The 22,755-nt window shown below is 58.2% G+C and overlaps 1 protein-coding gene and 1 long non-coding RNA gene across 4 annotated transcripts in view; one reads left to right on the top strand and one right to left on the bottom strand.

The window, feature by feature from the left end:
• Positions 1 to 3,786: 3,786 nt before the first annotated feature.
• LMOD1 (leiomodin 1) overlaps positions 3,787 to 22,755 on the bottom strand; it is a 28,107-nt gene continuing 9,138 nt past the window's right edge. The window contains exons 2-3 of the mRNA XM_047754615.1: positions 4,976 to 6,478; positions 3,787 to 4,492 (exon numbers count right to left, since the gene is read on the bottom strand). Coding sequence (XP_047610571.1) covers positions 4,466 to 4,492; positions 4,976 to 6,478 — 1,530 coding nt within the window. The 3' untranslated portion in view covers positions 3,787 to 4,465. The remainder of the gene's footprint in view (positions 4,493 to 4,975; positions 6,479 to 22,755) is intronic.
• LOC125112424 (uncharacterized) lies at positions 6,405 to 17,530 on the top strand. Of its 3 annotated transcripts, XR_007131159.1 has the most exons (5): positions 6,405 to 6,553; positions 8,220 to 8,309; positions 10,204 to 10,403; positions 15,680 to 15,789; positions 17,504 to 17,530. It is a non-coding gene; the product is annotated as an uncharacterized LOC125112424 (long non-coding RNA). The 3 variants fall into 3 exon arrangements; XR_007131160.1 differs by lacking the exon at positions 17,504 to 17,530 and having other exon boundaries at positions 15,409 to 15,884; XR_007131158.1 differs by lacking the exon at positions 17,504 to 17,530 and having other exon boundaries at positions 15,680 to 15,884.

Here is a 22,755-nt window from a genome sequence, read left to right on the forward strand (position 1 = left end):
CGCGGTCGCATCATTGGGCTGTCCGCACCTGCCTCAGCATGGCTGGCAGCTCCGTGACCCCAAAGCAGGGGAGGGCTGGTGCCAGGCAGGGCTGGAGCATGGGCAGAACCACCCAGCCTGGGGCCTCCTTGGGCCGCCTCCCAGAGCCGGGGAGGTGGGTCTTGCCGCACCTGGAAGAAGGTGCTCGTTTGCCTTGCGGATTCCGCTCGAGGGGCCAGGTCTGTGAGGCACTGCCAGCTGCCCAAAGGCACCTTCTCCTGTCCCGTACACTTGGATTCACCCTTGGGCCCCACCATCATCGGACCTTGAGTGTATCTCCCAAGGTCACCAGGTCTCAGCTTTCCCATCTGTTGAATGGGCACACTGCCTCAGGGCAGTCATGCGGGTGAACCATGTACAGGGAAGTTGGTCGGCTGAGCCGTTCCAGGTCAGGGGTTCCAGGACCCGCAGCTGAGAGGAGCCCGACTGGGTAGGTGCTCTGTCAGCCGCCTTGCACTATCAGGAAGCCCAGGACACCAGGCCCCCGGGCCCAGTTCGGTGCTTCCACTGGGCCTGGCAGGTGCCCCCTGCCCCCTTGGCCTCACCCCCTGACGATGCCAGCCTGGTGACAAATCCAGGAAAGGGAGTTTTATTTATTTCCCTATTTCTTGGCCAAACCACGGCATACGGAAGTTCCCTAGAGAGAGATGGAATCCGAGCTGCAGCTGGGGCCTATGCCACAGCAGCAGCAACACTGGATCCTTAACCTGATGTGCCACAGTGGGAACTCCCATATTGTTTTTAATTCAAGTGGAAAAGTGCCAAGTCAGCTTGGAAAACCACTCGACTGGCCACCTGCCCCTTTCCAAGCCCTCCTGCTCAGTCCCCTTCCAGCCATCTGCTGGTGCTCCAGCCCCACTGCAGCCTGCCTTGCCCGCTCCGTCTCCTCAGACTTCTGGGCCCCTGCAGCCTTGGCTCTATGGCCATCGTGCCTTCTGGGGCTCTTGTCACACAGCCCAGAGCCAGGAGCTCCTGGGCCAGATGCTTGGGGCCAGTGTTAGACCTCTGCTCCTGGACCTGACCCAGAAGGGACAGCCAGTGCTCCTGGGTCCAGAGCCGGGACCATGGTTGCAAGTCCACCTTCTCCCTGAAAGTGGGGACGAGAGGAGGGAGGGGGCCATGAGTCTTCTGGCTTCTAGTCTGCAGGTTCTCCTGGAAGAGGGGGTCTCCGGGTTATCTCGGGGTGGGAGGCGGAGGAGGTTTGCTGGAAACCGTTTCCGAGTTTCCCTTAAGGGGTAAGTGAGTGCAAGGCCATGCCAGTCAGAATGAATTATCCTTAAATCCACAGCCTGAGGCCAAATATAAAAGGCTCTGCAGTCTGGGGCGGAGGCTTTATCTCCATCTTTCTCCATTGGTGCTGCCTCTCCGAGGCCGAAAGCCCCCCTTCCAACACTGCCAATCAAGTCAGTCTGCAAAGCCTGAAAACAAGAGAATTCTAGGAAAAGGGGGAAAAGGAGTGATGCTTTCACGTGCTGGGAGCAGAGAGGAGGCCCCCTCACATTCTCTAGTTTTTAAAACAGGGCAACAGCCTGTCTGTCGTGTCTCCGGTACCCCCAGCTCATCTGCTCATCACCAGGGGGTGGGACACAGCCGTTCCTGAGAAGTCACCCTATGAGGCGGTGCGACTCCCAAGGATTGGGTCTGCAGTGGTGAAAATGGGGTTCTGCCAGGCTAGGAGGGAACAGGGAGGACCCCCAGGGTAGGTCTGGGAAGCAGAGATGGCGGAGGAGTGTTTTACATGGTGGCCTGTGTTATGGGGGCAGCGGGGTCTGCTCAGGTGGTGGGGAGGCTGAGCCAGGAGGAGAAGGCAGGAAGAGGGCTAGGATCGAGGAACCTGGAAATACAGTGGGACCAGGAGCCAGAGGTTAGTGAGAAAGGGGAGCGCTGGGGTGATGGAGGCCAGGAGCTGGGGAGAATGGAGGCTGCTGGGAAAGTGAGGCCCGGCCTGTGGGAGAAAGGAGGGGGAGAGAGGCCTGGAGGAGGCCACGGGGTGGGAGGGGGTGCCCAGCCAGAGAGGGCAGGTATACGCCAGCAGGGGGCAAGGGGGCAGAAGGGGGCCCCTTCCCAGGTCAGGTGCCTGTCTCAGGCAACAACACCCCTTCCCCCTCAACACAGACAGGCAGCCCGCTAGGCTGGATGATTTTGGTGGGTGACTCGCCTTTGGTTTTTTTTTGTTTTGGCCACACCCGGGCATGCGGAAGTTCCTGGATCCACCCCTGAGCTACAGCTGTAATCAGAGCCACCGCAGTGACAACGCCAGATCCCGAACTCGCTGAGCTGGAGTGAACTCCCTGAGCTGGAGTGAACTCCCCGCAGATCTTGATGTTTCTTAGAGGAGCCGTCAGAGTGGCCTTGATCCAGGACCCCACCCCCACCCCGACCCCGTCCCGGCACTGCACGGACCTCCTGCGACAGGAAGTGGGGACAGTTGGCCCCGCAGCCTGGGCTCCTCCAGGGCTTGAGTGCCAGCCCAGACGGGCGGGTGGGGGAGGACACTTTTCCTGCGGCCCGGCCGAGGCAGGGGAGCCGGCTGCTGCCGCTGGAGGGCCCTGGGTAGCCTCCTGGCCCAGGTCCACAGGAAACCTGGGTTTGAATCCAGATCTATCAGCTTTCAAGTCATTTGCTTTGCCAGGCGAACTCTCCTCTTAATTCAGCTGATCACTAAAAGCCCGTGGCTCCAGGACGCCCTGCCCCCAGGCCTCCCCGCGGGGAAGGCCACCGGGGTCCTGCTGCCCACAATCCAGCCTCCGAAAGCCGCGCTCTGGAGGCCGGGGGTCGCGGTGTCCGCCAGGTGGCGCTGCGCCCCCGCCCCTGGCTCAAAAGGGATGACGTCATGGAAGGGCGGAGCCCACCGGGGAGGGGAGGCAGCGGAGGGCGGTGCCCCTTGCTGCCTGGGAACAGCCCAGGCTGGTTTTCAGTAGGACAATCTTTTTTTTTCGGCCTGTTTTTTTTTTTTTTTTTTTTTAGGGCCTCACCCTCGGCGTATGGAGGTTTCTAGGCTAGGGGACAAACTGGAGCTGTAGCCGCTGGCCTTCACCACAGCCACAGCCACTCTGGATCCTTAACCCACTGAGCCAGGCCAGGGATCCAACCTTAGCCTCATGGATACTAGCCGGGTTCCTTATCGCTGAGCCACAACAGGAAGTCCCACAGTCCACCAATCTTGATTTAAGCATGCCACGTCCTAAATCGACAGGGCCTGTTGGAGCTCTAAGATGGGGCCTTTTGAGCCAGTCAAGCCAGAAAGATGCTTTTGGTGTATTCGCGGTGGAGGGCGCAGGGGCGGGGAATGAAATCAGGGACCAGGGCTGGCGGGGCGCATGCGCGTGATGTGGCCCCTGTTCCTGGTGGTCTTTTCATTTCTCTGCCTTCAGGGTCTAGGGTTGCTGAGAGGAGCAGGACCCCAGCCCGCAGTTAGCACCAGTTACAGATGGAGCAGTTCCAACATGCCTAATAGAGCCATTCCAGCGGCCTGTGCTCCACTCTGCGGGCTGCCCCGACAGCAGCTCTGCCTGCCTGCTGACCCCAGACCCCTGGGCTGAGGCCTGGGCCTGGACAGCCAGGTCGGCGGGGAGCCCGCCCCTCTGTTTCAGTCTTTCCCCCAAGCTGTGCTCTCTATGGCTAATGGAAGCTTGTGTTGTGGCCAGCTCACGGTGGCATGGCAGGGAACCTGAGTTTCCAGAGCCCTCCAGGGAGCACAGGTGAGCCTCGGGACCTTCGGGACATCACAGAAGTGGGCATGGCCACTCACAGCTAAAGGCTTGTATATATTATCAAAATCTCATGGAAAAACAGATACACAGCCATTTATACAACAGCAGGTGGATGTGAGGAAATGTCTGCTTTGGCCTCAAACCTTCAGGTCCAGCCGCTGTCTATCCTCTCCTCCCATCTGGAGCCCACTCCCCACCAGGCCCGGTGCCCCTGCCATGGCCTCTCATTAGCCCAGAGAGGCCTGGGGGTATCCTCAGCCCCTCTTTCCTCTCCCCTAGGGCCCCTGCCCCTCGCAGAGAGCCACCAGCCCAGCAGCCTTGCCCCATGGGCTCCTCAGAAGGCTGAATCCCTGCCCTGGAGGGCAGTGGGGCCAGGCGGGTCACATGGTCCCTGGGGGACACCTTTCCCGAATCCCAGGCCTTTGGCAGCTTGCCAGCCAGCCACATAGGCCCCAGGCGGGCCATCTTCTCGGTCACGTGCTAAAAGGACTCTTCTTGTCCAGAAACCTCAGCTCCAGGCTTAAAAGACATTTGGGGAGAGCCTCAGAGACAAGAAAAAGAAAGCGAGGAGAGCATCCTTCGCAGAGCTGGCCCAGGCCTCCAGCTCTCCCAGGCAGAGCAGGTCAGCCGGCGCGGTGGGCGGGGTCTGTGCGGCCCTGGGAGGCGGGGCCTGGGCGGGCGTGGCGGGGGCGGTCGGCGCCTGCGGTGGGATCCTACTGAAGTAGCTTGGGCACCTGCACCTGTTGGGGCAAAGCAGAGCCGGTTTAGAGGAGGTCGCTGGGCAGGGGCCACTGGAATTCCTCTCACCTCCCGTCCCTCTGGTCTCCCGAACAAATGAGGTGTCGACAGAGGATGCCTGTTCCCTTTTCAAAAACTGGATGCCATCAAATGACCCTGGCATTACTGGCCAGGTGGTGGAGATGGAGCCCGGCCAGGCCGAGGACCACGGACTCTGCCACCCGGGGAGGCAGAGCCTTAGAAGCAGGATCTCCTGGGATCTTTGGGATAAACTGGTCCTGAGAGGGAGTTAGGGACACAAAGACCATTTTTGTTTGGGGAACAGGTGAGGGAAGACTTGGAGAGCCTGAAGCTGCTCCACCATTTCTGGGAGAAAGAGGTTTCCTGGAACCCAGGGGTGGCCAGCCTGGGGCGCAGGCGGCTGAGATGAGGCAGCCCCCCCCCCTTTCCCGGTCGGGCCCCCTGCTGAGCCCCCAGCTGCTGACCTTCTTGAGCTGCTTGAGGTTGCTGGAGCGGATGGCGGCCAGCAGCTGGTCCCGGGAGTTCTTCTCCTGGGCAGGGAGAAGCCTGTCGCCCATCTTCCGCTGGGTGGCTGGTGAGAGCGAGTTCTTCAGGTTCTCCATGATGAGTGGGGGGGCCAGGGGCGGTGGGGGTGGGGGGGGCGCAGCCGGGGCACCCCCTTTCCCTGGAGAGTTCTTGGGGGCGGCCTTGGGGGATGGCTGCGGGGAGGGTTTCGGGGAGCCTTTGGCAGGGGCCCCGGCCTTGGGCACCTGCAGCAGCGCCTTCTCCCCGCGGGCTTCCTGCGCCTGCCGCTGCTCCTGCAGCCGCTTCTGCCGCTGCCGGTCCATGTTGCGGCTGAGCAGGTTGGTGACGGTCATGCGGGGCCCAGCCAGCTCAAAGTGGTAGCCCAGCTTGAGCAGCGTGGTATTCTCCTTGAGCAGCTTGGCCATCTCCATCTCCGTCTTGCCGCCGCAGATGTGGCGCTGGTTGTGGAAGCGGAGCTCGGTCAGCGAGCTGTTCTGGAGGAGCGCCCGGAAGATGGCCAGGATGCCCTTGCCCGTGATGTGGTTGGAGTCCAGGTTCAGGCTGGTGATGGTCTTGTTGGCCTTGAGCATGATGGCGATGGCGAAGGCCACGTGGTCGTCGGCCCGCGTGTTGGCCAAGGCGAAGACCTTGACGGCGGTGTTGAACTCTAGCGCCTCGGCGAAGCGCACCAGGATTTCGGTGGTGATGCAGTCTGAGTTGTTGACATTGACCTCGGTCACCTCCGGGTCGTTGTTCCTCACCCGCTCCAGGGGCTCGTCAAAGATGCTGGGGGCCGCCTCCTCCCCGGCCTGGGCAGGCACGTCGGCCGGCTTGGGGGGTGCCCCGGGGGCTGGGGGCTCCAGCGCTGGGGTCTTGCTCTCCTCTCGGGGTGCCTTTGCATGCGGGGGCTCCTCCTTTTTGGCCTTCTCCTCCTCCGTCCTGGCACCCGTGTCCCCACTCCGTCTCTTCACCTCCTGGCGCTCTGTCCGGGCGTCTGTCCCTCTCGCCACCTCCTGGCCCTCGGTCCGGGCGTCCGCATCCTTCCCACGCCCCTTCACCTTCGCCACCTCCTCTCTCCTGCTGGCCTCCTTCTTCTCCTCTCCTTTCCTGCCTCTGTCCCTGCTTGCACCGGGGCTCCTGTCACGCCCCTGCCTCTCCTCGTCCTTCCTGGGGGCGGCTGTCCCCTCCTGTGCCCGCCCTTCCTTCCCGGCCTCCTTCCTGTCCACGGCGGCCCTGACCCGGCCCTTCTCGAGGCCCCTGATGAGTTTCTCCTCCTTGGGCCTCTCTGTACTTTTGCCGTCGGCTTCCTCCTTGTCTCTCGAGAAGCTTTTCTTCAAGACGCCCTTTCTTGGCTCCTTCCCCAGGTCTGAGTCCCGTCGGGGGCCCAGGGGCTTCTTGCTGGCATCTCTGCACCTCTCCTCTCCGTTTTTGGCGTCTGCCTTGGTCTCGCCTTGCTTGCCCTCCTGAGAATTCAGAAAAGAAAAATAAACATGAAGAGCTGGCTGTGGAGGGAGACGAATGGACTTGGGGGCACTCAGGTGACCTCCCGGAACCTCAGGACGGGCCTGGGGTTGGGGGGTGGGGTGGGTGGCAAGCTGAACTGTGGGGAGACTTGCAGACCCTCAGGGTCCTTAGGCCCCAGGAATCTGGGGCAGGGGCTGTGGCTGCTCCTCCCCAGAAGATTCTCAGACCCCAAATGTCCTTCCTCTGTTGTGGGTGAGGAGGAAGGAGGACCCCGCTGAGTCCTTTTTTTTTGTCTTTTTGCCTTTTCTTGAGCCGCTCCCGCGTCATATGGAGGTTCCCAGGCTGGGGTCCAATCGGAGCTGTAGCCACCGGCCTACGCCACAGCCACAGCAATGCCAGATCCGAGCCACATCTGCAACCCACAGCACAGCTCACAGCAACGCTGAATCCTTAGCCCACTAAGCAAGGCCAGGGAACGAACCCGCAACCTCATGGTTCCTAGTCGGATTCAATGACCACTGCACCACGACGGGAACCACCCCCGCTGAATCTTGATGGAAAAGAGGCAAAAGGAAACATCCCTAACACTCCGTTGAAAATTTTGAATTTTCTTTCATCTTTTTTTTTTTTGCATTGTGTTTGATCTTTTACAACATTCATTAAAACATGGGTTTTCGGAGTTCCCGTCGTAGCACAGTGGAAACGAATCAGATAGGAACCATGAGGTTACGGGTTCAGTCCCTGGCCTTGCTCAGTGGGTTAAGGATCCGGCGTTGCCATGAGCTGTGGTGTAGGCCGGTGTCTACAGCTCCAATTAGACCCCTAGCCTAGAAACCTCCATATGCCAAGGGTGCGGCCCTGAAAAGCAAACAAAACAACAACAAAAAAACCTCGGGTTTGGAGTTCCCGTCGTGGCTCAGTGGTTAACGAATCCAACTAGGACCCATGAGGTTGCGGTTTCGGTCCCTGCCCTTGCTCAGTGGGTTTGGGGATCTGGTACTGCCGTGAGCTGTGGTGTAGGTTGCAGATGCGGCTCGGATCCTGCGTTGCTGTGGCTCTGGCGTTGGCTGGTGGCTATAGCTCCGATTGGACCCCTAGCCTGGGAACTCCATATGCCGCGAGAGCGGCCCAAGAAATGGCAAAAAGACAACAACAACAGAAAAAAAAAAAAACATGGGTTTTCTTGCTGTCTGTGCACAGCCCTGCCCTGGCCCCCGGGGTATGGCAGCAGCTCTCAGATACTGGGCTTTTACAGCCAATACCTTTTCAAAGGAAAAGTTTGGAGGTACCAGCAAAGGACTGCTTACATTTTATTTTACCAACTGGGGGTGTTTAGACCTTCTCTCTACCATCCTCACTTCACTGAAAAAAGACAGAGCCAACAATGAAGAAGGAAGGCAGACCTAAGAGAATAAAGGTGTTACCTTTACGGCAAGTGCATGCTTTTTTTTTTGCCATTTTTTGGACCACTCCCGAGGCATATGGAGATTCCCAGGCTAGGGGTCAAATCGGAGCTGTAGCTGCTGGCCTATACAGCCACAGCCATGCCAGATCCAAGCTGCGTCTGCGACCTACACCACAGCTCACAACAATGCCGGATCCTTAACCCACTGAGCAAGGCCAGGGATCGAACCAGCAGCCTCATGGTTCCCAGTTGGATTCATTAACCACTGAGCCACAGCGGGAACTCCACAAATGCATGCTTTTTGAAAAAGCCACGTGCTTTTCCTTATTTTTCAGTAAGCACTTTGCTAAGGACCTGCCCTCTCTGTGAGGAGGCTGGGGTCTGCCAGGGGAGCCGACTTCAGGATCGCTCTGCTGGGACTGGGGGTAGGTGCTGCACCCTGTGCTGAGATTGCTGGGGGCCGGGGGGGGGGGGGGGGGGCGTGTCACTGTGCTGAGCTAGTGGCCAGAATTCAAGGCAAAGTCTGCAGCTTAGCCTGGGAGCCACCAGTGCAGCTGAATCGCCTAAGATGAGACTCTAGATCTAACAGTCGGACTCTGATGGACCCCAGACCAGTTGGGCCCCCAGGGAGGCTGCCCTGTCCTTCTGAGTGTTCTGAACAGGATGAGATGGCCTGACCCCTGGAAGGTGAGCAGGGTAGTGGGGACAGAAGCCCACGCTTGGCCAGCATGGCCCTTCCTCACCCACCGCGTCCTGGAGGGAGTGGGCTACTGGCTGGCCCTGCAGCAACAGTGTGTACCTGGGCCGAGAGCATAGGCGGGGACTAGCCCCAGGGTTTATTTAGCTGCGGGGGTCCTCAGCTCCTCTATGCAAGTCCCATCAGGCAGCCAAGGAGCACGGGCCCTGCTGAGACAGAGCCTCAGGGTGCACCCCTTCCCCCTCCCATGGGCTGGGCCACGCTGGGGACTCATGGGGCCGGAGTGATGGGCACAGGGTGGGGACCCCCAACTCTGGTCCCCAGAACCGGGTATGTCCCTGTTATTGTCTTCAAGTCCCCTTCAAAGAGATGAAACCCCAGGGCTTCCCTTCGTGGCGCAGTGGTTAACAAATCCGACTAGGAACCATGAGGATGTGGGTTCGGTCCCTGGCCTTGCTCAGTGGGTTGAGGATCTGGCGTTGCCGTGAGCTGTGGTGTAGGTCGCAGATGTGGCTCAGATCTAGTATTGCTGTGGCTCTGGTGTAGGCTGGCGGCTATGGCTCTGATTGGACCCCTAGCCTGGGAACCTCCATATGCCACGGGAGTGGCCCTAGAAAAGGCAAAAAGACAAAAAAAAAAAGATGAAACCCCAAAGCCTCTGGCCGGGTCTCCTTGTGATGGCCCTTCCCCCACCTTGACCAGCCTGGGCTGCTCACTCCCTGCTGGAGAAGCAATGTTGCCCATGCCTCAACCCGCCACCACGTGTAACCTGTTCCCCATGCAAATAAGTCATCCTGCCCAAGACCCAGCAGAAGATCAAGCTGGGTCTCCACTCAGTTTGTGGGGTATAAAGACTATTGTAGAGTGAGTCGGGCACTCTTTTTTAACCGGCATGCAAGGTACTTTCACTTTAAGAAATGTGTAACCCGTCCACTGTTCCAGTGCTTCGTTAGGGTGAGATGGAACCGAGGAACCTGATGGTATCAACTTTTCAGAGCATCCGCTGGGGCTGGGCAGGAGGGGAGGGGACTGCCTTGATGGGAAAGGACCCGCCCTCAGTCTGGCCAGGGCAGCCCTGCCCCTACCCCCCACCTCCAGCCCACCAGGCTGAGAAGGCTTCCACCAGACTCCGTCCCCTGTCCACTCTGGGACCTGGGACCACAGCCCTGGCTGCAGGCAGAGGGCAGGCAGGCCCACCCCACCCCTTCGCTCCCTCGACCTGCTATGCACACTGCGCACGGCCCCCACTGCCACTCAGCTGACCTCGCCCAGTGTTCAGAGAACCCGCATTTCAGCTCAGCGCACCAGCGGGCCCCCAGTCCGTGGAGCACCCCCCCCCACTTCCCCGCTGAAGGCAGAGGCGCCATCTGCAGCTCCTCCTCCCCCAGCCCAGCCCCCTTCAGGACCATTCTCCCACTTTCCAAGCCTCTCCTGGTCCAGCCCCTCCCCCTTGTCCTCATCAGGCGTCTCCCCATGCCCAGAGGCACCCCCCAACCCTGAGTCCTAGGGGCTCGCCTGCTCCAGAGGGGGTGCACCAGCCCTTTAAAAAGAACCTAATGAAAAACAGGCTGGGGGGGGGGGCGGGGAACGGGTGCTGATTAATCATCCTTTCCTCCAAATAGCCAGGAATGAGTGGGGCTGGGGCCTCGCAGCGCCGGCAGCTGAGAGCTCAGATGTTGCCTTAAAAGGAGAAGCAGCCTGCGGCCTCCCAGGGCTGGGATTTCCACGGAGCCAAGCTCCTCGGCACAAAGCAGAGCTGCCTCCTGGCTCGTCAGAGACTTCTGCCTCTAGAACTGGGTGTGCATCCTGGTGACCTCCAGAGGTGACTTTCTGTCTGCGGTCCTGTCTCCGGGCCCCGGGACTAGGAGGGTTTTGGGGGATGGAACTAGGACTCTCCATGCAGCGAAGGTCTGCCGGCTGCTGGAGGAGATGCAGCAGCAATAGGTTTTTCCTTTGGGAAAAGCTTTGGGGTTGGGCTGCTCCTCATGGAGCCAGGGGTATGGAAAGGGTAACCTCAGAACGCCTCTAAGGACCTGTGACATGTGCCAGGGACCTAGCAGTCAGGGTCCAGGTCAGAGTGCCTCTGGCCCCCACTCCTCCAGGGCCATGGCCTCATGCAGTCGCTCTGGGGGTGGGTCCCCACGACACGTCTTGGGTTGGTCCAGACGCAGCCTCTCTTCCCACCTCGGGCCACCTGCCACGTCCTCTGGAAGTCTGGTCTGATTGGGCAAGAAACAGGGAAGAGAAAATTGCACCACTTTCACTGCCAAAGCAGGAGAGGAAATGCCTGTCTATCAGGATGTCCCTGAAAATGAGAGCTTGCCAAGGGCCAGGGCCACCCGTGGTGCTGCCCCTGGCCTGGCCCCCCGATGAGCTCCTTGTGCAGCTGTGTGTGGTAGAGCCAAGACTCAGACCAGGGGGCTGGGGCAGGAAGCAGCCAGCCACGTGCTGGGGGCCCTCCTGGGAGGTGCTTCTGCCATGAAGACAGGCAGGAGGGCTCGTCTCGGGCTTGTCCCCGCCTCGAGGTGCCTGATCCCTCGCTCGGAATCTCAGCGTCGTTTCCCTGGGTGAGATTAAGCACATGGCCCATAGTCACTAGACCTGCGTTTTGTACTTTTCCATGAAAAGGGAAGTGGCCGTGTCCCAAACCCTGGAGCCTGCTGGGCAGGGCGGGAAGCTGGGAAATCTTCCCCAACCTCAGCCAGTCCCCCGATGATGCAGGCAGGGTAGAGGGAGGGGCTCACCCACCAATGGTGATGGCTGGCACGGGGCACCCACCAGGGCCCAAATGCCCCAGGGCCCCGCCTTGTGCGCCCCTGCCTCTCCTCAGGATACAGGACCCCACAGTGGGGGGGGAGGGGAACGAGGCCACGGGCTGACATCCTAGTCACGTGGCAGAGGTCGTCCCCTCTCCTTCAGCTGACAGACCCTCAGGCTGGCCTCAGAGTCACTGCATCCCTCTGAAAAGCGCCCTCTCAGTCTTCCCCACATGGAGCTCCTCAGTTCCCGCCCAGGCATGGCTCAGGGACAGGGTGCCCCCAGAAGCTCCCTGGTCTGGTCCTTCCAGCCCCGCCCCTCCCCAGGTCACCCTGTGCACTCCCCGACCCTTTTGAGCCCCCAGTGTGGGAGCCATTGACGGTCCCCAGTGGTCCCTTGCAGGACAAGTCAGGGGTCCCCCCCCCACAGCTCTGAGCTCCAAGCGGGCTCAGAGGAAACTGAGACCCAGGTGGTGGCCTGGAGAGGCCACCGGGAAAGAGGTGGCAGGGGCTTCGACATCCCCTCGCTCCTGCCCGAAACTGGGTCTAGATAGTCCCTCAAGAAATAGGGGCTGGGAGTTCCCATCATGGCGCAGTGGTTAACGAATCTGACTAGGAACCATGAGGTTGCAGGTTCGATCCCTGGCCTCGCTCAGTGGGTTAAGGATCTGGTGTTGCCATGAGCTGTGGTGTAGGTTGCAGATGCGCTCGGATCCCATGTTTCCGCGGCTGTGGCGTAGGCCGGTGGCTACAGCTCTGATTGGACCCCTAGCCTGGGAACCTCCATATGCTGCAGGAGTGGCCCTAGAAAAGGCAAAAAGGAAAAGAAAAGAAAAGAAAGGAAACAGGGGCTGGAAATGGAGTTGGCGCTGCTGGGCTGGGGTCTGTGCCAATGGCTGTGGGGCAGCGCATGTGCTCTGAGACCTGCAATGCTCTGCCCCCTGCAGCTCCCAGCACAAGCGCCCCTGCAGAGTCAGTGCCTGTCACCAAGTGTGCCATCCCCAAACAGTCCCCATGGGAACACCAGGCAGGACTATGTCCGCTGGGAGTGCTGATCCACACCCGAGAACTTGCCTTGTCCCGAGGCACCAGGCTATCACAGTCACCTGGGGCAGCCCACCCGAGCCCACGCCTGATGCTGGGAGGGGAGGCTCTGGCCTGGCTAGGGGACCACAAATCTGGGAAGGCAAGGTGCCCACTGTCCTGCCTGAAGAGGAAAGGAGGGAGGACACTAGAGAGAGGGGGAAGCTGGGGTGCCCTCACCTACTCTGGTGTCATGGGTTGGGTCTCTGTTCTTTTTTTTTTTTTTTGGTCTTTTTAGGGCCACACCCACAACATATGGAGGTTCCCAGGCTAGGGGTCCAATCGGAGCTGTAGCCACCGGCCTATGCCACAGTCACAGCAACGCCAGATCCGAGCCACATCTGCAACCTACACCACAGTTCACGGCAATGCCGGATCCTTAACCCACTAAGCAAGGCCAGGGAACGAACCCGCAACCTCATGGTTCCTAGTTGGATTTGTTTCCACTGCACCAGGACGGGAACTCCGGGTCTCTGTTCTGATGTCTCTTGATGCTGTACTTCTGGGCCAGACCCTAGGATGGAGGTTCAGACCCTAGAATCCAACTGTTTTTGAATGTCTCAGCTTTTGAGCCCCAAAGCACCCCAAAACTCCTCCTCTCTGCCCACCGTCTCGCCTACCCATCTGGGTGGATGGGTCCCCCAAGTCCATGGCTCAAATCAGAAGCCCTGGTGAGAAGGGGGTGGGAGGCAGCCTGGACCCCTCTACCCCTCCCAGGGGATGTGGGGGGAAGCTGTGAGCTCAGTCTCCTTTTCACAAGACAGCTTTACCCGCATCTACAGGCAGGCGCGGCCATAGCTACACACCCACTTCTCCCAGCCTCCCCTGCTCCTCTGGGCCAGGCTGTCACCTCTCCCTGCAACTGCCTTCTCACTGGCCTGCCCGCCCAGGACAGCCTTCCTGCTGTGCGTTGGGACTTGCCAGCAAACAGGTCCACCCACTCACTCCCTTTCCTGAAGGCCGCTGGTGGCTCCTAGGTCCTGGGAGCCTGGGCTTGTGCAGTGATGGTTTCCCCTCCTAGAAAGCGCTTCCTCCTTTTTCCTGGTAAATCCTTACCCTGGAGAGGCCCCAGCTCAGATCTTTAATTCAGCTGGGTTTTATTTTGGAAGATGATATGAGCTTTTCCCCTAAAATCAATCTTTTTTTTTTTTTTTTTTTTTTTGCCAAAAGGTGCAGGGGCATGATATGGGATCTTGGTTCCCAGCCCAGGGACTGAACCTGGGCTGCAGCAGTGAAAGCGCCCTGTCCTAACCACTGCAACACCAGGGAGCTCCCCGAATTACCCGGAATTACCTCTGTGATCAGGAAAAAAGCAAAAGTTGTTCCATTAAAAAAAAATAAAATAAAAGAGTTCCCACTGTGGCTCAGGGGTTAATGAACCCGGCTAGCGTCCATGAGGACGCAGGTTCAATCCCTGGCCTCGCTCAGTGGGCTAGGGATCCGGAGTTGCTGTGAGCTTCGGTGCAGGTCGCAGATGTGGCTTGGCCTGCTTTGCTGTGGCTGTGATGTAGGCTGCAGCTATAGCTCAGATATGACCCCTAGCCTGGGAACCTCCATATGTGGCCCTAAAAAGAAAGAAAAAAAGAAATTTGTCTTTAAATAGTTCAGTTTTCATGCAAAAAAGGAAAAAAACAAAAACAAAAGGAAAAACCAAGACCCCTGAGGCCAATGGCAGGGAGGAGGGAGAGGACGGGGTCAGAGAAAGGGGTGGTGACACTCCCTTGCGCAGCCACTGGGCGGGACTTGCTGCAGAGCCCAGCTTGGCTCTGTTCCAGTGATAACAGAGTCGGCAGAGCCCAGGGATAGATATTAGGGCCGTGCAGAAGGGCCGCAGGGGCTCGGACCCCGCCTCCGACTCCAACGTAAACAGATGCCGCTGTTCGCCTTCACCTCCCAGGATGACCTCGGAGTCGGGGGTTGGGGGGCGAACCTGGGACATGAGACACTCATGCTGTCCAGCGTGAGACTCGGCCACCTCTGCATCTGCTTTGCCCCCAGTCCATTCCCTGGGATGGAGGGCAATTGCCGTCTGGAAAAGTGGGTGATGTGCAGACTTGGACGGCTGGGCCCCCACACTGGACGTTTCCCCAAAGTTTGCCCTTGGCTTTTTGGGAAGAGATCTGAAATGTTAACCAGGGGAAGGCGGCCACTGCGGCAGAGCTGTGGCTCTTGCCTGCTGCCGGGGGTCCCCAGGGACCACGAGAAGCAGGGCAAGAAGGGAAGGGCCCGTCTGCTGTCCCCGAGGGCCTGCATTTCCCTCCTGGAGCCATGTGGTCACGGCTGTACAGGACCTGCACTGGCCAGCCCCACGCGGGGAGTCCAGTGGCCGTGAAGGCGCCACCCCAGGGCTGAAGGGTCACTAGGACCTGCTCGGCTCCGAAGCCTCCGCCACAGACCCAAGTCTTTGGCCGACGGGTCTGGTGACTCACACTGGGCAGCTTGTAGCAAACCCCATTTTTGGAGAAACTGAAAACCCCTTTTGTAGAAACAAACAAGTCCCTTTGGCACCCAGCTCCCCAAAGTGCCCGGCTGGCCCCGGGCTCCCGCACCCCATCCCAGGCAGACACGGCGGCAAGTCTGGAAAGCATTGGGAAGCTACTTGGATGGAAGAAGCCTTTGTCCCCGAGCGCCAGGTCCCAGGGGTGGCCGGAGGGACACGCTGTCCTCTTAGTCTCCCCCCCGTCCTGCCCGCCCATGCTGGATGGAGGCCTGGACTCACTCTGCCCGTGTGGCCTCAGGCTCTGTGTCACCACCTTGCGAGGCTAAGTGATTCCTGAGCAGGGCCCCAGGCTGCAGTATCGCACTGGGTCCTAAAGATTCTGGAGCCAGTCCTGGGCCAGACAGGGAGGCAGGAGCGAAGACCTCCAGCATCCTCGGGGTGGGCCCAGGACGGTGGCACCATCTCACCCACATCCTGACACGCCTCACACCACCCACTGCAACGCTGTGCTGGGCTGAGCTGGTCCCCTGTCCTTCTTCTCTCTCCAGGCCCCCTACAGGCTGCAGCCAGAGCCCGGGATGAAGCCCGGACCTCTCAGCTGGCATGCGGCTCTTGGTGACCTGGCTGGAGCCCACGTCTGAGCCCGTCCCCTCCTGCCTGCACTCAGGCCACCCTGTGCCCGGCTGCCTTTGGGTGCCGTTCCTGCCATCCAGGGTGTCCTGTGTCCACCCCCCAACCCCGGCTCTGGCATCCCCAGATGCTCAACTTCCCTCATCCATCTCTTTCACCCTCCTTCCTCCTTTTTAACTTTTTATTAAGGGCACTGCAGGTGCACAAAACTGGAGCATGGCAACCTCTGGACACCCAGTCAGTGACGCCAGCCCACCTGTGTTCCTCCCACCCCCGGATTATTCTGAGGCAAATTCCAGGTACATGGTTTCATGCACCGAAAAAATCAGTGTGACCACTAAAAGACAGAAACTTTGTTGGAGTTCCCATCGTGGCTCAGTGGTTAACGAATCCGACTAGGAACCATGAGGTTGCAGGTTCGATCCCTGGCCTTGCTCAGTGGGTTAAGGATCCAGTGTTGCTGTGAGCTGTGGTGTAGGTTGCAGACTCGGCTTGGATCTGGTGTTGCTGTGGCTCTGGTGAAGGCTGGTGGCTACAGCTCCGATTGGACCCCTATCCTGGGAACCTTCATATGCCGCAGGAGCGGCCCAAGAAATGGCAAAAAAAGACAAAAGAAAGAAAGAAAGAAAAAAGAAACTTTGTAAAAAGAGCTACCATACCAACTTCTTACCCCAAATGGTAATAATAGGAGTTTCTTCTCGTGGCCCATGGTAAGCATGCAGCCCATGGGCCTCTGGGGGGCCCTCACGCACAGCCCCTCCACGTGCCCTTCAGCTCTCTCCGCCCTGTCCCCACGGCCTGGGGGTGGAGGACCAGCCCTCTGTTTCCGTCCCCAGCACCTGGCCTGGCAGAGTCCTTTGGATTTAAATATTTGCTGGGATGAAATGAAAATGTTTCAGCCAGACCTACTACGTTTCTGTGTTTCAAAGTCCCCACCACGTGGGGCCAGGGACAGCTCAGTTCTTTCTGAGAAAGCCAAGCCTTTGGTTTTTTTTTCTAAGCTGGCTCTGTCTCCAGGGTCACAGCAACAAGGCCCTCCTGGCTCTGTCCCCGGGGTCTCTGTCCCCAGGGACAAGCCCCTCCTGGTCCTGTCCCCAGAGTGATAGTAACAAGCCCCTTCTGGCCCTGTCCCCAGAGTCTCTGTCCCCAAGATCATAGGAACCAGCCCCTCCCCTTCTGCCAGATGCTCTCTTTCCCCCCCCACCCCACCCCCCGCAGGCTGAGCCCACCATCCCAGTCTGACCAGCGTTATTCATGATGGGCAAAAGTTGGAAATGACCCAAATATCCATCCACAGCTGAATGGAGAGACACATGTAGAGTTCCCATTCAAATTAGTATTATTCAGCCATAAAACAAACGAAGTGCATGCTCTAACATGGACGAACTTTGAAAACACGACCAGTGGAAGGACCCAGACCCCAAAGGCCATGCACTGTATGATTCCATTTATGCCAAACGTCTGAACAGGACAACCACAGAGGCAGAGAGTGGATGAACGGCTGCCAGGGCCTGGGGGGCGGGGAGCTGCTAGTGGGTGTGGGGTTTATTTTGGCGGTGATGAAAGTATCCTGGGGAGAGCCTATTGTGGCGCAGCGGAAACGAATCCAACTAGGAACCGTGAGGTGGTGGGTTTGATCCCTGGCCTCGCTCAGTGGGTTAAGCATCCGGTATTGCTGTGAGCTGTGCTGTAGGTTGTAGACGTGTGACTTGGATCTGCCATTGCAGTGGCTGTGGTGTAGGCTGGTGGCTGTAGCTCCAATTGGACCACTAGTCTGGGAACCTCCAAATGCCACGAGTATGGCCCTAAACAGCAAAAAGAAAAGAAAAAAAGAAAAAAAATATTGTGGAATTGGATAGTCGAATTGGTTGCACAACTTTGTGAATTACTTTAAAAAAAATGCTGAATTGCACAATTGAAAGGGGTGAATTTTATGGCATGTGAATTATATCGCAATAAAAAAGTTAACGATAATTAAAAGAGGTCTTTTTTTTTTTTTTTTTTGCTTTTTAGGGCCGCAGCCTAGGGGTCAAATCGGAGCTGTAGCTGCCAACCTATGCCACAGCCATGCTGGATCCTTAACCCACTGAGCGAGGCCAGGGATCGAACCCGCCACCTCATGGTTCCTAGTCAGATTTGTTTCTGCTGCACCACAATGGGAACTCTGGAGACATTTTACACTCTTTCTTCCTGCTGAGTCTCAGAGGTCTGTAATGAACCTCACTCAGAACCTGTCTCAGGGCCCTCGTGGGGCGGGGTCACTGTCCTGGATGGTGCAGATTCAGGGTGACCCCACCTCCCTGTTTATTCCTGTCTGTGATGAGCAATAGAAGCCCTAAATCATCAGGATTCATGTACTCCATAAAGACCCTTAGTGATGCAGTGTCACCGGGCTGGAGGAGAACCTCGGGGGGTGGGCGATCAAGGCCTCCATCTGTGTGGGCAGAAGCCACCAGAGACCCCCCCCGGGGTCGGGGGGCCAGGGCAGCGCCTGCCTCCGATTGCAAGACAGAGACAGGGTCAGGTTTGCTGTGGCCAGACAGCCCCAGTGCCTGCCCTGGAGGCGGCGGGGGGGCGGGGAGGGTTGGGGAGCAGGTGCACCCCCAATTCAGGGAGGCCAGAAAGGAAACCGAGGGACAGATTCTTTTCCTGTTGTTTGTTTGTTTGTTTTGGCTGTGCCTGTGGCATGCAGAAGTCTCCAGGCCAGGGACTGAACCTGAGCCACAGTGGTGACCATGCCAAGTTCTTAACTGCTAGGTCACCAAAGAGCTCCCAGATTCTTTTTCTGTTAACCCGGAGGCAGAAGGAGGAGTTCGAGACAGTCCAGTCACCAGCTGGGTGAGCTTCCTAAGCCCCATTTCTGTGAGGCAGGCTGAAGCCTGTCTATCCTGTCTATACTGCAGGGCCGGCGGGAGGAGAAAGGCCATGTGTTCGGGAGCTCAGAAACCCAGACAGGACAGCCGTGTTAGGTTCCCTCATGGAGCCTGGACCAGCCGGGGCCACAGGCATCCCAGGACAGCGCACCCAGGGCCATGGGGCTGACACACCCTCCCCTCTGCATCTCTGGGGGGAGGGCACCAGTACTTCTGGGCCTTTGGAGCAGAGCCTCAGAAGCAGGAGGATGGACCAGTGAACCTTCACAACCTTCCCACACCTGAGCTTTTCCAAGGCTGCAGCCTGGATTCTCTCTCTCTCTCTCTCTCTCTTTTTTTTGTCTTTTTGCCTTTTCTAGGGCTGCTTCCCGTGGCATGTGGAGGTTCCCAGGCTAGGAGTCTAATTGGAGCTGTAGCCACCGGCCTACACCAGAGCCACAGCAACTCGGGATCCGAGCCACATCTGCAACCTACACCACAGCTCACAGCAATGCCGGATCCTTAACCCACTGAGCAAGGGCAGGGATCAAACCCGAAACCTTGTGCTTCTTAGTCAGATTCGTTAACCACTGAGCCACGATGGGAACTCCCGGATTCTCTTTTTAAGCAGGAACAAGTCTTTCCTCCCAGGATCAGGAAAGCCAGAGGTAGCTGCTCCATCAGGCATCCATGGATGCACAGCCTGGAGGTGGAGGGCTGACCCAATAGACGTGCCAACATTCGGAGCTCCAGCCTGGAGAAACAGCACGTGCGGCCTCACACCCCTGGCCTGGGAGTGACCACCCGCCCCTTCCCTCCAGGTCCAGGGAGACTCTGCTCGCCTTGCCGAGCTCCGTTTTGCCCATCTGGCCTGAGGCTCAGCTGGGAACAGCGTGTCAACGGGTCTGTTTATCATCGTGTTTGGCTCAGTCTCTCTGGGGACCGGTGCCAAAGGCCAAGGGTAGGAGCCTGTGTCTGGGGATCCGCTTGGAACTTGGAAAGTATATTTGTGGAAACCACATCCATGTCCAAATATAGGCAAATGGCTGGACCCAGCCGTACAATGCATAGGACGCCCCTGAAAACGCGGTTTAGGAAGAACTTCTAGTGACGTGGGAAGTAACTACTGTGATATGACAAGCAAATAAGCATAGGGAGCAAGAGACATGGATGCAGGCAAAGAAAAAAAAGAGGAGTTCCCGTCATGGCGCAGTGGAACCAAATCCAACTAGGAACCATGAGGTGGCAGGTTCGATCCCTGGCCTCGCTCAGTGGGTTAAGGATCTGGCGTAGCTGTGGCTGTGGCGTAGGACAGCAGCAGCAGCTCCAATTTGACCCCTAGCCTGGGAACCTCCACATGCTGTGGGTGTGGCCCTAGAAAAGGCAAAAAGACCAAAAAAAAAAAAAAAAGAAAAGAAAGATGACAATGGCTGATACCTTTTGCTAATAAGACAGATAACCATTGGTTATTTCCCCCTATGTATTGGTATTGTCTATAATGAATTTTTATATTATGATTATAAATTAAATATTATTTTTTGAGGAAATAGAACCACTCCATCCTCCTGCCCTTCAGGCAGGGTTCCAGGGCTGGGAGGGAACAGTATCTGGCCCACCTGAAAGCACCCTGCCCTTTGGCTCACTGGAGGCTTCGGCATCCCGGGGCAGTACGAGCCACAAATACTTATGGAGCCACGTTTTGCTAAATAACGTATGCGGGGACAGGCACGTGCAAGAGACCCTGCCACTAAGGTAGGCGCCATAACCCATCTTGGGGACGCTTGGTACCAGCTAAATGGACTGAGGCCAGCCTTGTCCACCAGGCATCCAGGAGATGCTCTAAGGAACCGACTGCGATCAGAGGTGGGCACTGGCCTGGCTCCTCCAGACAAGGAGAGAAAGGGGAACAGGTGAGAGTGGATCCCCGAGACTCGTTCTGCCCAGAATGACTTCGCAGGGGCTGCAGCCTCTCTCAGCGTGGGGGCCCGGCACTGGCCTGAGCGCTTGTTTCATTGGCTCTTCACAGAAACTGGAAAAAAGGAACCACTGCCAAACCTCCCTCCACTTGAGGGTTTGGACAAGGTCCTATTTTCCAACAGTGTCCACAGAGTATAGATGAATTGATAACTTCTGCAGAGCCAGTCAAGAATGATAAGAATGGCATTTGCAAATTATTCACCCCATATTCATTCAACGTTCAGATGTTTACGGAGCCAGGCTCTGCGGCCGCTTCTGGGGCGGGGGGACTGGGAGAGTCTGCCTCGCCCCCAAGATGTTCGGGGAAACCCGGCAGGGGAACATGGAGTCCCATGGGGGAAACGGGGGGGCAGGGGGCTGCAGGGGGGCTTGGTGGACACGGAGGACTGGCCTGGAGGACAGGATGGCCTGGCTGTCCCCTGAGCCAGCCTCCAGGGAGAAGGATTAGCCAGGTGGGGTGGGTGAGCATCCCCCAGCCCCGCCGAGGAGGAGCGCACGCTGGATGTGGAACCCGCTGCAGGCCCTGGCACAGGTCTGTGGCAGGGTAACACTTTAGTTTTATAACAAGACTCCGGCAGCTGTGAGGGAGGACAGAGCCCCGGGCAGAAGGGAGGGCAGGGGCGGCATCCTGCTCACTGATGAGTGACCTGAGTGACAGGGGAGTGGACAGAAGGAGAGGCAGAAGTGTCAAGGTTCTGTCCCCAAGAGAACTGGGGACGCGGCTGGAGAGGTTAGGCAGCCCTGGTGCTCTGGGAGGGGGGCAGGCTGGGGCTAAGGGGGGATTTATTTTTGGACTGGCTGAGTGTGAGACACTTGAGGAGCCTGACAGGCCAGCAGATGGTCTAGACTCGGAATGGAGACCTAGGCCCCAGGGAGCCAGCGGGCAAAGGAGGGTAGCTGCTACCTTGCCGGCTGGGTGGGTCCAAGCAGATCCTCAACAGAGCAGCATCCGGGCACCAGGGCAGGCGTGAGAAAAGGGAGTCAGCGGAGGAAGCGCAGAGCCCCCTGCACTAGCCACAGAAGGTGCTCCCACACCTCCCCAGGCTGTCCTGCCGTGGTGACGTTGCCCAGAGTTGGGGGGGCGCGGAGCCAGGGGACAGAAGCAGCTGCCTGCGATTTTGCTGTGATGGACAGGAGAGGGGGTGGGGCTGGAGAGAGAGCTGCAGGGAGGGAGGAGGTGGGAGACAGAGATACAGACAGAGACAGAGAGAGACAGACAGGCAGAGACAGACATGGAGACAGAGACAGAGAGAGATTGACCGAGAGAAGAGAGGTTTTCCAGGAGGAAAGGCAGGCGGGGCCCCGTGGCTGAGGAGCAACATCTTCCTGGAGATGGGAACAAAGAGGGGAGCCGCCGTCTAAGATGTCAGGTGGCAGCAGGGCAACGTGGAGGTGTTCTCACCTGAAGGCTTCAGGTTTCTCAGTGCAATGTGATGCTGGGTCACCCGCTGAGGATGAAGAGAGCTGGGGCAGGAGGGCTTCCGGAGAACGACTAACTTGTGGCGTCAGAGAGGGATGTGCAGAGGTTTCCCCGGCAGCCTCAAGGGCCTGGCCGAGGTCACAGGACGTCCCCCACCGTGGCCAAGGCACAGCAGCCTGGGGGAGGGGTGGGTGTGCTGAGGTTAGCCTGCAGGGGGGGCGGGGAGGGGGAAGGAAACTTGGGGAGCCCAAGTGTGAGAACGGAGGGGGGTGATGCTGAGAAGGACCTCATAAGAAATAAGCTAAGCAGGTAAGTACAGCCAGAAAGGGCCTGAACGTTGAGGAGTCCATCCACGTCGGGGGTAAGTCAGGCCAAGGACGGGAAGGGTCTGAGTCCCGAGGGAGAGAAACCTGCCCTGCAGGATATAGACAGGATGAGTCCTAGGACATGACGGCGCCCAGATCGAGGGACTCCAGCAGTGACGGTGACAGTGGCAAGCGAGCCCTTGAGTAAATGTTGACTGTTTGCAAACCACCTTCAGACCTTCTTCTAACTTTTGTGGTGAATCCTCGCAGAAACGCCGAATTAGGTAGGATCGCCGCTACTGACAGGTGAAGAAATGGAAACTTCATTGTCCAAATCCCTGCAATCCCCCTCCTCAGCACTTCCCCAACAGAAGTGAAATCATGGAGGGCCCCGCAGATTGTCCAAAATATTTGTTTTTGTTTTTGTTTTGTCTTTTCTAGGGCTGCTCCTGCGGCATATGGAGATTCCCAGGCTAGGGGTCTAATCGGAGTTGTAGCCACTGGCCTATGCCAGAGCCACAGCAACGAGGGATCCAAGCCTAGTCTGCAACCTACACCACAGCTCACGGCAACGCCGGATCCTTAACCCACTGAGCAAGGCCAGGGATCGAACCTGCAACCTCATGGTTCCTAGTCGGATTCGTTAACCACTGAGCCACGACGGGAACTCCCAAAATATTTGGAAAAGCATTGTTTGTAATCTCCCCCAAC

This window comes from Phacochoerus africanus, chromosome 12 (genome assembly GCF_016906955.1).
Source record: "Phacochoerus africanus isolate WHEZ1 chromosome 12, ROS_Pafr_v1, whole genome shotgun sequence".
Classification (NCBI taxonomy): Eukaryota; Metazoa; Chordata; class Mammalia; order Artiodactyla; family Suidae; genus Phacochoerus; species Phacochoerus africanus.